General features: G+C 38.7%; 1 protein-coding gene across 2 annotated transcripts in view; it reads left to right on the forward strand.

The window, feature by feature from the left end:
• rp2 (RP2 activator of ARL3 GTPase) overlaps positions 1-9,367 on the forward strand; it is a 40,353-nt gene extending 30,986 nt beyond the window's left edge. For both annotated transcript variants that reach the window (XM_043692313.1, XM_043692314.1), the window contains exon 5: positions 4,561-9,367. In XM_043692313.1, the coding sequence (XP_043548248.1) occupies positions 4,561-4,644 (84 nt within the window). In that variant the 3' untranslated portion in view covers positions 4,645-9,367. The remainder of the gene's footprint in view (positions 1-4,560) is intronic.
• Positions 9,368-18,146: the final 8,779 nt, after the last annotated feature.

Consider the following 18,146-nt stretch of genomic DNA (forward strand, 5'->3'; position numbering starts at 1 on the left):
ATTTCTGACTTCAGCCCATACTACCTCTAAAGGCAGATCCCCCTCGAACTGCTTTTCTGCAGCCGTTATACCATTTCTAATTAGCAACGCCACCCCCCCCCCTCCTTTTTTACCACCCTCCCTAATCTTACTGAAACATGTGTAACCAGGAACCTCCAACAACCATTCCTGTCCCTCTTCTATCCACGTTTCCGTGATGGCCTCAACATCGTAGTCCCAAGTACCGATCCACGCCTTAAGTTCACCCACCTTATTTCTGATACTCCTTGCGTTGAAGTATACAAACTTGAGCTCATCTCTGAGTATGCAAGTATTCCCTGATTGCAGTTTTGCTAGGTCTGGTTTCCTTGCTATCGGTCTGCCTCAGGTTAGTCTTGGATATTACATGGAATGTAGAAGTCGCTTTTAACTGATGTAAAATAGTGTGAAATGAGTTTAAATCACTTTGGGCTCACTTCATAAAATGTGAAAATCAAATGTTCCCTTTCCTTCACTGTCCTGAACGAGTGTTCCATAATGACACTGGCCATTGATGTAAATCAATAATTTCCATGTTTTCAGATGTCCTCTTGAGTCTGGGTGTTGCCAAGTCACAGTCATGGAGATCTACAGCACAGAAAAAGGCCCATTGGTCCATAATGTCCCTGCTTAATAAAAACAACCACATAACTATTCTAATCCCTTTCTTCAGCATTTATCCCATCGCCTTATAGGCCCTAGTATCACAAGTGCACATCTAAATACTACTTAACTGTTATGAGGTTTTCTGCTTTTACTACCATCAAAGGCAGTGAGTTCCAGATTCCCACCACCCCCTTGGTGAAAAGGTTTTCCTCATCTTCTGTAAGTATTTTGCCACTTGCCTTAAATCTATGCCCCTGGTTATTGATCCCTCCATCAAGGGGTAAGGTTTCTTCCTGTCTACCCTACCAATACTCATAATTTCATGCATCTCAATCATGTCCCTTCTCAATTTCCTCTGCTCTAAGGAAAACCACTCCAATCTACACAATTTCTCCTCATAACTGAAAGTCTCCAGTCCAAGCAAAGTCCTCAAGTCTCTTCTGCATCGTCTCCAGTGCTGTCACATCTTGTAATGTGGAATCCCGAACTGCACACAATCTCTTACCAATGTTTTGTACTGTTTCAGCATAAAAGTCATACTATTTTTATCAGTGTGAGGGATGAAGCATCTCCCACTATATTCCACTAGTTAGCCCTTTGCTAATTCTGCAAGAGTTTCTCTGGTAGACCTGTTGGGATTAAATGTGAAATTCCAGAGTAACAAAACTCTTGCCAGTGAACAATCAGCTTGGCAAAATGGACAATCACTAAGTTAAAAGCCAAAACAACAAGGTTGACTGAACCAAAATTAATATTTACCACTGCACTAATCAAGACATAACACGACTCAAGTTTAGTGTGTTGGTCTTTCTTTCACATAGAACAGTACAGCACAGTACAGGCCTTTCAGCCCTTGATATTGTGCCAACCTTTTATCCTACTCTAAGATCAAACTAACCTACGTATCTTTCATTTTACTATCATCAATTGTCTATTGAAGGGACAATTAAGCATCTCTAATATATCTGACTCTACTACCACTGCTGGCAGTACATTGCACACACCCACCACTGTAAAGAAATGACCTCTGACATCTCCCCTCAACCTTCCTCCAATCACCTTAAAATTATGTCCCCTTGTTCCCAGGGCAGAAATTGCTATCGCAAGACTGACTATTCACTCCATCTCTGCCTCTCATCACTTTGTCCACCTCTGTCAAGTCTCCTCTGGACCTCCTTCGCTCCAATGAGAAAAGCCTTGGCTCTCTCAACCTTTCTTGATAAGACATGCCCTCCAGTCCAGGCAGCATCCTGGTTAGTCTCCTCTGCACTCTCTCTAAAGCTTCCATAGCCTTCCTATAATGAGGCGATCGGAACTGAAAACAACATTCCAAGGATGGTCTAACCAGGGCTCTGTAGAGCTGCAGCATAACCGCATGGCCTCCTAAACCTAATCCCCTGCTAATGAAAGCCAATATACCATCCGCCTTCTTAATAACCCTCACAACTTGGGTGGCAACTTTGAGGGATCTATGGACATGGACCCAAAGATCCCTCTGTTCCTCCATACTGCCAAGAATCCTGCCTCTAACTCTGTTCTGCATTCAAATTCAACCTTCCAAAGTGAATCACGCCACACTTTTCCAGGTTGAAATCCATCTGTCACTTATCAGCCCAGTTCTGAATCCTGTCAATGTCCCTTTGCAACCTACAACAGTCCTCCACATTATCCACCAATCTTTGTGTCAGTGGCAAACCTACACACCCACCCTTTTATTTCCTCATTCAAATCATTTATAAAAAAATCACAAAGAGCAGAAGTCCTATAACCGATCCCTGCAGAATACCAATGGTCACCGAGCTCCAGCTTGAATACTTTCCATTTACTACCACCCTCTGTCTTCTGTGGGCCAGCCAATTCTGTATCCAGATAGCCAAATTTCCCTGTATCCATGGATCCCAAGACTTGGTTCCTTGACCCTGGTCTTTTGACTCACCATGTCCTTTGATATTTTATCTTAAATGTGACTTTAGTCTGCATAGAAGTCTCTTCACATATTGAAGACTTCCAATTTCAGTTTCCCATTAACTGTTAAGGCTTCTAAAATGGTTTCCTAATAAATATTTTTCAATTTCTCGAAAGGGAATTATCTTAAATGCCAGTACTAAGTTCTAATACTAATCTGGATTTCTTATGGCAAACCCCAGCCTATGACAATTTCGTTAGCCACTTCTGGCAACCCTTAACTGAGCAGAAATCACCTCTAACTAGCAATGTCCTTGTGCAAATGCTTACTGCTTTAGTAAGTGCTTTACTCCTAACTAATTCATCTTCTGTCAAAATGCTAACCTTTGGCAAATGTGAAAATCTTAGTAATATGTTTGCTTTAATCCATTATGAAGGTAACTTTGTAACAGTTGTGCCAGTGCAACTAACAATCTTAAATCAATGTTAACTACACTTGACCAGTGGGGGAAATATTCCTTGCTTTTCATGACAATATGATGTTCAGATAACACTCCTTGAACCAATTGGCTTGCCTTCCTCCTGAGTACAAACCATAATTTTGTATCTGAAAGGGATTCCCTGGAACATCTGGTACTCTGACCCCTTTGTAACCATAATTTCAGCTTTTACTTCATAAAGCTACATACAGAACCTGGTAACTAAATATTGTTAAAAGAAGGCACCAAGTCAAAACATTTAATCTTTGCACTTCTAAATACAAGAAAACCGAAAGGTCTGTTTCCATGCTGTACATCTCTATGACTCTAAAACTAAATGGACTTGAGAAAAGGACAAATATTTTTATATAGCATGATTGGTTGGGATTGGTTGGTGCTGATTGGTTGGGTTATCATTATTCTGTAGATGTAGCAAATGCAATTAACTCTCAATCTTGGTTCTCAGACCAGTCAGTAGACTCTGATTTGTCAGAGTAGTTCTGGGAATTTGGTAGAGATTGACCATCTCCATGACCCTTTTCTTTCTCCCCATGTAAAAGCTGCAATATATGTAAAAATTCATTCCAGTTACATAAAAGAGTCCTTCTAATATGCAAATGCAGTACAATGTGAACTTTGATCTTGAACTGGTTTTCAGTGTAATTCTTGGCAGAGTCCTGATATTTAATAAATGTTGCCCAATAGCAGAATGACATCGAATAGTGCTCAGTGTTCTGAAGCTTGCAGCATCGGCAAGTTGAGTAGGATCAATATGTTGCCCAGTGCAAATTGTCAATTGTGTTGTTTGACAAATCTTCAAGTTACAACCTTGCATCCATATAGAACAATTTGATAATCTTGAGCCACCTTAATTACACCAAAGCACCAACAAAGGCCAAGTCTAACAGACCTGTCAACAGTAAGTTTTTGAACTCCATAGTCTTCCCTTGTTAATACAATGTAATTCAACTTTGAAAATTTTCTATGAATAACAGCGAACAACCTTGGTGCTTCTCTCTCTTGAGAAAGTTGTTTCAGTAAGTCTCTCATTGACTAATTTACAATTTGGAATTGTTGTATACCTGCCCAGGAAAATCAAATATGCAAATGTACTGCCATAACTTGCTCCTTCTTCACAAATGCAAGGTCAAAACTACTATAGAAATCAAAATTGAATGCGTAGTACATTTTGGAAAGTACCAGTGTGCTTTCAATGGGTAGATGCACCACCCAGTGAGAAAACAATGTAGATAATTTATTGAACTTGATCTCAGACAAGTGTGGAATCATCTTACCTTGTTCAGCAGGGGATAGATTACATTTAGCATGTCCTCCTGCTTGCTGTCTCTGCTGGAAAGTACACCACGTGGTGAAAATTGAACCATTCACAGTATTTGAATATCTTGCTGATTTCCCAATCCTCTTGGTTTGTGAAAGGAAAATGTTTAATTTTGAAGGTAGCTTTCCTTCAATGTGTTTCTGTTCATGCTCTACCATTGCATCTTAAGCATGTAAACCTACATATTTTCCTGTGTTTTTGTTTGTTAAACAGGTCTTTGTTTCTGAAAGCAAGTCTTCAGCATCTCAAGATGTGGACAATTTCTATAACTATGCCGATATGCAGATGGGAATGTGAAAATGAACTATGGCAATATGTGAATATCTGATCTACCTATGGTTATGTTTCCAACTGAGTAGATATTTTGAGATTGGACGACTGGAAACTGGCAGTATTGTGAAGCATGATTGGTTCTAGTTAAGGTTTAACATCCTGAATATAACATTGTTCCAAATGTCTTTGAAATAATGCTAGTCAAATACTTAACCAAAGCATTTTCAGCAGTTTTGTACAACTTTTTTTTTCTTTTGATCTGTTCAATGAAAATTTTAAAAATCAAAGAATCCTTTAAAATGAAGCAACGGGTTTCTGGAGTACTTTTTATTTGATGTAATCATAGATTTATTATCTCACAGAACTGGCCAATTGTTGGTTTAATGATCCTGATCTTCATACCTCTGCCTATAACCTCCTGATTTCTTTTTTCCTTTCATCTGGCTCCTTTCTTCCATGCAACTAAAATTTGAATTTCATTTCTTACTCAAATGCCAGTTAAAGGAATGTTAAGTCAAGTTAGTCTCCCTCTTTTATAGATCACTGCAGTTTTAGCAACAACTTACATTTATCTAGGATTTTAAAATAAATGAAAACACAAATCAATGTGTTTTCCCTTAGGCTATGTAGAAAGTCATTTTGAGTCAGAAAGGAGTGCTCAGGCCAGGTAACCAAACATTTGAAAAAATTGAAAACCTAACGCACCATGAAATGGCCCAATTATTGGGAAACTAACTAACATTGCTAGCAGAACCAATTTAGAATATTCAGAGTTTGGGAAATTGATATTCTTAAAACTAAAATTCCCCAATTTCCAACATTGTATTCCATGTGAACTTGGCTTCCAAAACAGGTTTATTTTGAACATGTTTTCATCTTTTACCAGGTTGTTAATATTTGTGGTACTAACTATCACTTTGAGACCTACTTAACAGATTTTTTTATTACAGTTATAATGGATTAAAAACCAATTTAGATGTTTTATATACTTGATGTAAATCTTTTAACAGTATGCCAGATTTTAATTTCTTTTTAATGCCATGTTGCTTAGGAAAACTTGGGGCTAGTTAATGTGAAGACAACCATTACAATTTACATGAGATCTATCTGCATGTAACAGGCTCTTTGATTTGCATACTTGACCGTGGGCTTATAAATATGAAGAGATTTGAAGGATCTGGGGATGGAGTGAGGTAAGCTTGAGGTAGAAAATCAGCTAGAATCATTTGGATTTCAGAACAGGCTTGGAAAGCCGAATGACTGACTGACTTCTGTTTCTTGTGATATCATGATTTAAATATTTTTATGATTAATGATGGGTTCTGCACTTTCTCACTGCTGGAACCTTCTACAGGATTTACATGTAATCAATATTTTGTATATAGAATTGTTTTTCAAAGTTTGAGAGAAGATTTGTAGCTCGGGTGCTCGTTGTTGTGGTTCTGTTCACCAGCTCGGCGAACAGAACCACAACAAGAATTGTTTTTAGTAAACCTTTTAAAATGTTTATTATCAGTAAATGCTCATCTGTTAGTGTGAAATTCTGAAATATAGTTTTAAGAACGGATTCAAGGAATGAGGTTACAAAATAAATGATTACAGCATAACTGAACAAAATTGTATGTATTAACCAGGTTTGGATCTCCTGTTAAAAAGGTGATGGAGAGCAGGATTGTTTGAAGGGCTTGACAAACCCATTGTCATTGTTACTTTGATGCTTCCCTTGTAGCTGGGAAGTAGGTGTATGACAGGTTTCTCCCTTGTTTTATTAAAATGATTTGTCCTTGTTGGTCATACTGATAATGCAACTGAAATTGACCATTTTTGGTCTCAAACCAGGGTAACAGCTAGAAACGATACATTGACACCAACGTTTTGAGTTACATTGATATGTCAATGTAGTGGCTAAAATAATCCCCCACACACTTTTACGTGTGTTGGCATTCTTTAAATAGTGTAGAATCCTGAATGTGGTTACAGCACAAAAGACGAACCGTCAGTCCATCATGTCTAAGCTGTGCTTTTCTGCAAGTACAGCTCACTTCATATGTCTCTCTGGCCTTTTTTAAAAATGTAGTCCTGTAAATGTTTTCCTTCTTTTGAATAATTATCTGTTCCTCTTTGGAGGGCACAATTGAATATGCCTAAACCACAATCTCAGGAAGTGCATTCCAGATCCGAACACTTGATTTCTTTTTTGTTTTTAAAGTCATTTGTGGGATGTGGGTGTTGCTTTCTGGACAGCATTTATTGCCCATCCTTAGTGCCCTTGAGAAGGTGGTAGGAGGGTGCTTTCTTGAGCTGCTGCAATCCATGTGCTGTAGGCAGACCCATAATGTCCTCAGAGAGGGAATTTTAGGATTTTGACAGTGCCAGTGAAGGCACAACAACATATTTCCAACTCAGAATGGTAAGTGGCTTGATGGGGAACATGCAAGTGGTGGTGTTCCCATGTATTTGTTGCCCTTGAGCTTCTGTATGGGAGTGGTCATGCATTTGGAAGGTGAAATGTAGGTTTTGAAAATAATTCATTTCTCCAATTCATTGCTTTTGACAGTCACCATAGTGTTTTCTGGTTCTCAATCCTATTACTGATGAGAACAATTTCTCTGTCCAAATCCCCAATGATGTTAAACACTCTTAATCTTCTCATCTCCAAGGAGAACAGTTGCGACTTCTCCAGTCTATCTAATCAATTGCATTTCCTCATCCCTGGGGCAAGCCTTGTGAAATATCTCTGCTGCTCCCACTCCTCCATCTAACTTGATCATCGAGATCTTTAATCCCTTCTTGTGTTCATTTCAGGGGCTCCTGTTTTTTGTCTCAATTTGATACTGTTTTGGATTTGTTTTCTATGAATCATAAAGCAACCAGTGAAAACTGATAACATAATCAATAGAGAACTTAGTTTTGTCCATGAGTAATAAATGATTGCAGTGAAATTGGTACATCAGGTCTATGCCAGTAACTTTAATCTTGTCTTCCTTGCTCCATACATTGTGTTTCTTTCTTTAAGCTATTTTAAACAAAAACAGCACATCAACAATTGAGGCATGCTAACCACCCTGATTTTATACAGTTGTCTTTCATTCTGAGTGACTGTGAAAATCATGTGTTCTGTCCTTACTATCACATAATACATTGGCAGCAGTCTCTTTTACCCCCACATGACTCTTCAAAATGTTAAAGAACAATCTGTATTGGGTCTTCCTTTGGTCTTCTGTGCTCCATTAGAAAAACAAACTGCCATGCTGATAATATACAGGCAAATACTTTTAAGCATTTTGGAGTTTAGGATAATGCAACAAGGCCAAGAATGGGAACAGGTCGCTTACCATAACTTCACCTCAATCCTTTATCTTAGAATTTACCTTACCCAATTAGTGTTCTGATGAAAATGTTTGAATTGTATTACCACTCCCAAATGGGATTGCATTGTAAGTATAATATATTTGTCTTCCGTCTCTCTCCATTATTCCAATTATAATAGTTGTGTTCCTGGCAAAACTGGATTCCTTTCAATCTGCTGAGATTTGAATACCTCTGATTTTGCTCCATTGCAGCTCCACCTGCAGAATGCAAGAGATTCAAACCCCACTAATCCAGAAGAAAAGTTTGGACTTAAAGAGAAGTGGACATATTTTGTCTAATTTATTACACAGCTTCACCTAAATGTATGACATATACATATTTATACATTTTGAGTTCTGATTTTACTCCAGCCTTTCCTAAATGATCAGCTGCAGTGCAAAAATTTAGTTCTATAGGTTCTAATAGGTCTTAGCAACTTGCACATTGAATAATCTTGGCTCAGAGATGAAGAATCAACAATCATCAATGCTGAGGCTGAACTGTCCTCTTTGTAACCATTTGTTGAGTTAATTGGACAGCAATTGGGAGAGGGCTGTCTGGACATATTTTTTCAATACTACTGGGCTAGGAAATCAAGAGCAATTGTAATTCCTTCTAAAGCTGAAATGCTTGAAATCAGTGCTCCTTATTAATTAATGGATTTGATTTACTAATGTGATATTTAGAATGTCTACTTTGTCTCCAGTGTTGCTATTGATAATGAAATTGTTTAATAAGAAACAACATTAGATGGGCTTTCTAATGCATTTAAGTCTTAAAATAGAATTCTATTTTGAAAAAAAAATTGAATTCCAAAGATGGTTGGATTTTAAAAAGTGAACTCATTTCAACTCTGGCTGTGATTTTTGAGAAAGTAAAAATTTAAAATTTAAACCTATGAAAGCTTTCTTATTCAGAACTTTGGGAATGTTTCAGCTATTTCATGATCTGCTAAATTACATGACAATTCTTACAATTGAGAAAGAATGTCTTCAGAGGAGAACATTTCTTTTGTCTGTGGAATCTTCTCTTTTGAAGAACCATTTGTTTATTCCCACACTACCAATCATTCTCCATGTTGCAAATTGGCTTTACAAATGTAAAATATACATAAAACATTCTGTAGAAATGATTTTGGTTTATGGCCTAAAGAAAATCTACTGCTTTAAGGATTTATTTAATTGAAGGCATGATTATGAAAACTTAATTAATTTTAGTTTAGAATATGTACTCTTCAGGCAGTAGAGAAATTTACTAAAATGATTTTGCCAGTATTTAGCATACATTTTTGTCAGCAAATTAATTGTTTTGCTTGTAATTTTGTAAATTGTTATTTGTATGCTATTTTTGCTAGTATTTGTTGTAAACTTTTTATTAAACACTACTATATAATTTATGCTGGTTTTGGAAAGTTTGCTTTTTGCTTTTATATTCATCCTCTATGCCTACTCCGTGCAGATCTAAGATCTGACCTGGAATTGTCCATAAATACCATGCACCCCCCCCCCACCTGCCCTTCTTCCACTCTGCCAAGCTATACCCCCACATCCCATGGCCCAATAATCCCTTTGCCAACTCATACCCCACTTTTGCTCTTACACTCCACATGAATTCACCTGGTATACACCATGGGCTGAAATAAAATTAAGTTTCAAATGCCTATTACTTATTCGATTACATTAATTAAAACACTCCAAAGCAAAATCCAGTGAAAGCTGGAAATTTGAAACACACAGAAAATTTTGGAGAATCTCGGGTCTGATAGCATCAGTGGAGTTAAGAATGTCCTAGATTATTTCTTGAGACCTAAAAACCATCTCATTGAGAAAAGTCCGTTAAACACGTTTTAATTTTGAATATCCAAATCAAACGAGCTCCTGTTCTTCTGTCCTCCCTGAGCTCACCTTCGGACACCTGTTATGGCGTGACAGGTGTACCTTCCCAGTCAAACCCTCTACCTGCCATTGGCCCTGAGCAGGTTATGCCTCAGGCCTGCACTTCTTTGAGAAACCATCATCCTCACTATGTTGAAAAAGAAAATCGTCTCATTTATGAGACTATCTCTGGTGTTTCCTGCATTTCCAACCAGGTTTTCTTAGACTGTCTGGCAGCCACCCAATATATCTCTACCATTAAGTTCAGGGAAAAAGAAATGTTGGCTTAATCGGATTATCAGTAGCCTATTGATCCAGACACCTAGGTAATGTCCTTGGGATCCTGGTTTGACTTCCATCATAGCAAAAGAAGAGGCTTGGATTTGATTAGACTCTTAATTCCAGATTTTTAATGATGACCATAAAATCTCATGATTGTTGGGGGAAAAAACCCATCTGGTATGCTAATGTCCTTAAGGACAGTAGTTTTGTTTCCTAACTTGGTCTGGTCTGCAGCAGTGTGATTGACTTTTAACTATCTTCTGGGTAATTAGTGATGGGCACAAAATGCTGGATCATGCCCATTAACCATGAACAAATATTTAAAAAAATTCTTGAACTACTTAATCAACACCAAACCTAATTTTGTGTTTGTAACCCCAAATCAAAGATAGTTAATCCTTTTATAAATCTCTTCAGGTTGTCAATCAAACTGTGGACTTGCAAGCACTGACTATTTTGAAATGCTGATGCAAAAGATTTTAGGTTCTGCTTTTCCTCCTGTCTGAATTCTACCTCAATCCCTAGAAGCAAAAATAGGAGCTACAGGAATGATATGGAGCTTCTACATCTAGAATGCTGGTGCTGTTTTTGCTGAGGGATGGAATCTCTGAAAAATCCAAGTGATGGACTATAAAACAGTGCTAACAAGCAACATTTGTTTAGTAATAATTTGTTCAATCTGCTTTTATTCCTTGACCACTCTCCTGACTTCATTACACATTATGACAGGAGAGCTGAACTCCAGAGGTGAAGTGGGAATGATTACCTCAAATCAAGGCAGCACTTCAACAAGAATGGTATAAAGTAGCCTTGCAAAACTAATCAATTGGTATCAAGGAATAATTCTGCTAGCTTTAATTTGAGCAAGAACAAAGGCAGATGGTTGTGTCACATCAGTCAGCTTAACTCCAGAAGTCTGTGGAAGTTCTTCAGGGTAGTGTCTTCGGTCCAGCCATCTTCACCTACTCCATCAAATACATCACTTTTCACATTCCCTCCCCCTCAAAAGAAATTCTCCATTGAGTTCAGAGTCCGAAGTGTTAGCTGATTATACAAAGTTCAGCATCGTTTGTGACTTGGACACTGGCATTCTCGACTCCAGGCTTATATTTCATCCATGGACACAAGTTGTTTCAATCAGTCACAGAAATGGTTGTCTCTTCCCCTTATTTTCAAATCCATTATTGTGATTGCCTTTCTATTGTTATCCCTCCCCTCCTGTGCAGCTGAGCCACTCACCGTTCCACAGACCTGGCTTTTGCAGCACTTCTCTGAGATCCATCATCCTCAATGTATCGAAAAGAAAATTTATAAGTGAAATTGTCTTCGGTATCTCCTGCATTACCAGCTTTGTTGTCTGAGCCTACTTGGCAGCCACCCAATCCTTCTCTGTCCATATGCTCCAAACCCGCAAAGTGATCACCCCTCTAAATGTGCTATCCACATATTTCTTTAACTTATGAATGCACCTCAGTGACTCCAGATACTATTTGAGTTTTGAAACCTGGAGCTAAGCTTCTCAAGCTATTGACATTTCCTGCAAATATGTTTGTCTAGGACATGTCACATATTTCCCACAGCTGAGACATCCTGTCTTGCCATATATTAACTTTATAAACCATTTATTACAAGTGGAATAACTTGTCAATCACCAATTGTCTTCTGAAGGATGAATGAGTTTTGTTTTAAACCATTTCTTCCCCCAAATTCCCTCACTTACCAAACTCTCACTCAGTCTGAGCTGAATTCTGGGCAAGATGCACTCTGATACCTATTTCTATAATAACTTGAGACTCAGCAGATTCCTTGTACCCTCCTTATAGTTTTTAGTTTAACTTAGCATCATCAGCAAGCCTGGCTTAAAAATTTGACACCGGGAATGGATTGGAGGTAGGCATGTTGGATGCTGCCTGAATTGCTGTGCTCTTCCAGCACCACTGATCCATGAATGTCTGGAGGGTGAGCATACCTGTTCCCTGCTACAGTCCCAATTCCTGGCCTTTCTCCTGGACGCAGATGAGGTGTAAAATGGTTATCCACCTGCTAACAGTGATTAGTTTGTTAATTCAATGAAATAGTCAAATGGAATTTTTTTCACTTGATTTTGTGGCATCAGTCTCCAGATATAGAACTGGAAACCATATCTCCAGAATCATTTTGACACTTCCCTTCCTTGCAATCATAACACCTATATGACTACAGCTGTGGCTATGGATAATGCTATAGAAGGAAAAAAAACCTTTCTAGAATGCTGATCTGGCAGCTGTCGCTTTTAATTTCAAACATGTTCAGTGCTGCACTCCCTTACTTGCAATGCCAGTTTGTAGCTCCGTCTGTACTGGTGGAGCTTTTATGGAAGTTTCAGCTTCTATCTTTTTAATCAACCTGTTCAGACATCCATGACAATGTTCGGGGCAGATGGCAATTGAACCAGCCCTTCTGGCCGAGAAGTAGAGACAATGGCACTGCTTCACAAGACCTTCATTGAGAACCTGATAATAATTTTAATGAGCATGTCCAGATATGTTATGACACACCTCTGGAGCGGGGGTTCATTAACCTAGATATTCTGGACAAAGTCAGAAATCACACGACACTAGGTTACAGTCCAACAAGTTTATTTGAAATCACAAGCTTTCAGAGTGCTGCTCCTTCATAGGTGATTTGCTTGTGATTTCAAAGGAACCTGTTGGACTGTAACCTGGTGTTGTGTGACTTCTGACTTTATTCCCCCCAGTCCACATTACAGATATTTTGGCCCAGAGACAAGAATGTGACAAGACCCTCATCAAGAACTTGATATCTGTTGTTAATTGAACAGCACACCTTTTGGCCACTAACTGTCTGACACAGGGAGAATTTCTGTCAGGTATGTAATTCTTGACATGACAGACGTAGATCTATATTTCAATCTTTTCCTCCAGTCCACAAAAACGAGATGTGACATCGCACCCAATGAACCTCATTGTGTTTGTATGGGACTGCTGTTTGCAATAGTTTCCATCTCAGATTTCCAATGGAAAGAGGAGGAACCTTCTTATAGAGAGACCCTCCATCCTGGATGTAATCTTTCAAAAAGTGGAACTGTGCTCAACAATTAGTGTGCTCTACTCTTGTTTAAAAAGTAGGTAACTGGGGAAATAGATGGAGTTAGGCCAACAAATCAGCAGAAGCCGATAACCTACATCTCAAAGTACTGAAGGGGTTAGGCCTAGAAATAATGAATGTATCAGTAGTCATCTTTCAAGCTGCTACAGACTCTGGAACGGTTCCTATAGATTGGAGGGTAGATAATGAAACTCAATTTCAAAAGGAAGGTAGAGGTAAAACAGGGAATCACAGACTGATTAGTCTGCCATTGATAATTGGGAAAATGCTAGAGTTCATCATAAAAGACTTAATAGAAGAGGACTTGGAAAATAGTGACAGGATTGAACAGAGTCAGCATGGATCTACAACAGGGAAATCATTCTTTACAAATTTACTGGAATTTTGAAAGGATGTAACTACTCAAGTTAATTAGGCAGAACCAATGGATGTGGTTTACTTGGACTTTCAGAAGGCTTTTGATAAGGTTCCACATCAGAGATTAGCAGGTAAAATTAAAGCGAATGGGATTAGGGTTAGTATACTGATGTGGATACAGAACTGGCTAGCAGACAATAAACAAAGAGTAGGAATAAATGGATCATTTTCTGAGGAGGATCCTATTGAGTACCACAGGGATCAGGTTTTCGACGCCAGATATTCATAAGATGTATTAACAATTTAGATGAGGGAATTAAATATAATTTCTTCACATTTGCATGTCACAGAGCTAGATGAACTGTGAAGAGGTTGCAGAGATGTCTCCATATGATTTGAACAAGTTGAGTGAATGGGCAAATGCAAAGCAAATGAAGTAAAACATAGATGACTATGAGGTTATCAGCTTTGCTAACAAAAACAGCAAGGTTGATTAATATCTGAATGGCAATAGATTGGGAAAGGAGGGGGTGCAATGAGATCTGGATGTCCTTCTATGCCAGTCACTGAACATAAGCAGGTAAGTGAAGAAGGCAAATGGTATGTTAACCTTTATAGTGACAGTATTTCAGTACAGGAGCAGGGATGCCTAGCTACAATTGTGCAAGACCACATGTGGAGTACCGTGTTCAGTTTTGGTCTCATTATCTGAGGAAGGACATTCTGGCTATGGAGGGAGTGCAATGAAGGTTTACTAGATTGATTCCTGGAATGGCAAGACTGACACATGAAGATAGACTAAATTGGTTAGGACTACAGTCACTGGAGTTTAGAAGAATGAGGGGAATCTTACAGAAACCTGTAAAATTGCAACAGGATGAGATAAGGTAAATGCAGGACGTTCATGGTGACCAGGGAGTCCAGGACAAGGGATCAAAATCTTAGGATATCGGGTAGGCCATTTAGGACTGAGATAAGGATAATTTTCTTCACCCAAAGAGTGGTGTAGAATTGTCTGCCACCTGTAGAATTCTCTGCCACAGAAAGTGGTTGAAGCCGAAACATTGAATGTTTTCAACATGAAGATTTAGTTCGTAAGGCTAAAGGGATCAAAGGGAATGAGGAGAAAGCAGAAACGTGGTACTGTGTTTGATAATCAGCCATGATTATGCTGAATGGTGGAGCAGGCTTGAAGGACAGACTAGACTACTTCTGCTCCTATTTTCTATGTTTCTATATTTCTAATGTGTAAGACAGCAAACTGTAGGCCAAATAATCTTTCCTGAGCTGTGGTTAACAGTTTAGTGTCCACATAAGGGAAATATGATTGATTACATATGACTTTTCAGAATTTGTTTTCTGCCTTGTTAATATTTCTCTTTCCCAATTCAAAGATTTCTATAATCTGGTGACTTTCATTTGTAATTTTAAAAATATATTGTATTTTCCTGAATTTTTTGATTTACACATCAGATATGATTAAATCTTTCTTGCTCATGTCTGACTACTTTCAACATTTTCCGTAAATGACATAACGTAGACAGAATTCCAAACCTCATCATGGAGCATCATGGTTTTCTGTGATTTTATTTTGCTGATCTGCATATACCATTTGCACTGTAAGTTCATACTCAAGGTCGCAACCCTTGATCCTTGAATCCATCTAGATCAGATTCCTAAGTTAGGTTGTCTATTGTGTAGTTCTTGTTTTTGAACTGATTTGCCAATCAAATCATTTTAAGTTCTATACTTGGATAACTATTATTTCTGGAGCATCTGAGCATTATTTACACATCATAAAACATCATTGGCATAAGGATGAATAATCAAGAGTCTGTCTCAAGTGATCTACAATTGCAACTGGTTTGTTGATGTGAAATCCCACATGACCAGAAATTTCTAGACATATGGGAGAACAGCTGAGAGATACTTGTTGACATCAGCCATTTGCTGTCATTTTATGGATTCTATATTTGGTAGCGGAATAAGAGACAATACTCGCTGAAAGTAATTTTGAGAACAAAGAAAATGGAAGGAATTTTTTAGAGACTTGTGTAGAATGTTAAGACGTGGGATGTTGTCAGAGGGGCTGTGACTGGGGAGGATGCGTGCACAGCAAATACATGAAGGAGTGAAAGTCAATGAGCTGTGGTGGGTCTGGTTAGGCATGGAAATTAAAAATATGATATTTCAGTGAAGTTTACTACCTGTTATAAATACAAACAAAATGCAGTCATTAAGTTCTTAAGGTTAGAAGTACTCAGGATGCAGATGGCATTCGCATTCTCCAGAAAATTAATTTTCTTGTAGAATGCAATTGGTAATTTTTTTCAGCTGAACGGTTGGAAATGTCATGCCAGACTCAACCATAGGATGTGGTCGATCAAAAGATAGTGTTCGTGGACCAGATGTTTGTACAAAACCTTGTGGAAATTTGGTACATAATTATCTCGCTTCTTCTAAAAGACTGGTTATGAAGCAAATAAATAAAAATTGACACCAGGATTTTGTAAATGTTCCTTGTGCAATTGGGGTGGAGGAAAATAGGATCTTTGGGGAATTTGCTAACTTTTCAAATGCATCAGTCATTTTATACTTTGTCCCAGTGAGATTCTATTAGCTGGGTACAAGATTTTTTGCATTATCAAGGTATTGTGTTTTCTCTTCAGACAAACAAGTTTTCCTGTACAACGTGGTGTGATTAATCCAATTGCTCTTACCACTGTAACTTCTAAAAGACATATTATAAAATGGTTTACTGTGTCTGTAGTGGAAGACAATAGGTCAAATTTTCATTTACTATCTAATAATTTTGTATTTGTGAAATAGACCCTAACATGTAGAATCAGAAATAGGCCATTCTGACCATTGCATCTGCTCTACCATTCAATAAAATTGTGGCTGATCTCATAATCCTCAACTCCACTTTCCTGCCTTATCCATAAAATCCTCAATTCCCTTACTGATTAAAAATCTGTCTAACTTAGCCTCCAATAAACTTAATGTTAAAGCCTTGATAGCTGTCTGTGGTAAATTGTTCCACAGAGTGACTACACTCAGAGAAAAAATCCACCCCTTATTTTAATGAGCCACCCCTTATTCTGAGATCATGCCCTCTAGTCCTAGAGTCTTCTACACAGAGAAGTGGTTTGCAGACGCTGGTGTTGGACTGGAGTGTACAAAGTTAAAAATCACACCAGGTTATAGTCCTACAGGTTTATTTGGAAGCACTAACTTTTGGAGCGCTGCTCCTTCATCAGGTGATTGTGGAGAATAAGATTGTAAGTCACAGAATTTATCGCAAAAGTTTCTAGTGTGATGTAACTGCAACTATATATTGAATATGACCCAGATTGTTTGTTAAGTCTCCATCTTTTAGAATGACTGTGTTGATATGAGTTTTTTCATATGTAAATTGCAAAACCTTTTTAAAAAGTTACATTCTCAAGTACACTTTAACAATTGGTGTGATGTTGTCCCAAATAAAGGTATTGAAGGTGTTCACTCCGGGAGGCTGTCTGTGCCACAATGGGTCAGACTGATTCTAATCTAAAAAACGGATTTTCAGAATCAAATATGGAGTCATGCAGGTTTTGAGCGAAATAAAATGTAATTCTGCAAGTACAAATTCACCCCACAAACTTATATGTGTACGTATGCATGTGGGTGGGTGGGTGTGTGTGTTTGGGGGGCGGGGGGGGGGGGGTTATGAGTGTCTGTGAGAGGGTGTGTGTATGTTGTGAGTGTGAGTACAAAGGGGTTCGAGTCTGTGAGAGGGTGTGTGGGAGTGTATGAGAGAGGGCCTGAGTGTGTGTAGTCACCTGCAACACATTATCAATGAGGATGAGCACCTCACCAAGACCTTCCCCACACCTCCACTACTTGCCTTTAAACAACTGCCAAACCTCAAACAGATCATTGTTCGTAGCAAACTGCTCGACTCTTAGGACAACTCCATACAACCCTCTCACGGTAGACACTGCAAGACGTGTCAGATTGTGGACATAGATACCACTATTACACGTGGGAACACCTCCCACCTTGTACATGGCCGGTACTCATGTGACTCAGCCAACGTTGTCTATCTTATACGTTGCAGGCAAGGATGCCCGGAGGCATGGTACATTGGGGAAACCGAGCAAAGGCTACGACAATGGATGAATGGGCACCGCACAACAATCAACAGACAGGAGGGTTCCCTCCCAGTTGGGGAATACTTCAGTGGTCCAGGACATTCAGCCTCGGACCTTCGGGTGACCATCCTCCAAGGTGGACTTCGGGACAGGCAGCAGAGGCAAGTGGCCAAGCAGAGGCTGATGGTTAAGTTTGGTACCCATAGGGAGGGCCTCAACCAGGACCTTGGGTTCATGTCACATTACAGGTGATCACCATTGCACTACATAAACACAGATATTCCTACACACACACACTCTCACATACACACGGACACAGGTACACACAGATGCACACATAGACACCCACACACACCCTTATAGACACACACACTCCCACACATGCACCCCCTCACAGACTTAAGACACTCTGCATTCACTA

The sequence above is a fragment of the Chiloscyllium plagiosum genome, chromosome 6, assembly GCF_004010195.1.
Source record: "Chiloscyllium plagiosum isolate BGI_BamShark_2017 chromosome 6, ASM401019v2, whole genome shotgun sequence".
Lineage (NCBI taxonomy): Eukaryota > Metazoa > Chordata > Chondrichthyes > Orectolobiformes > Hemiscylliidae > Chiloscyllium > Chiloscyllium plagiosum.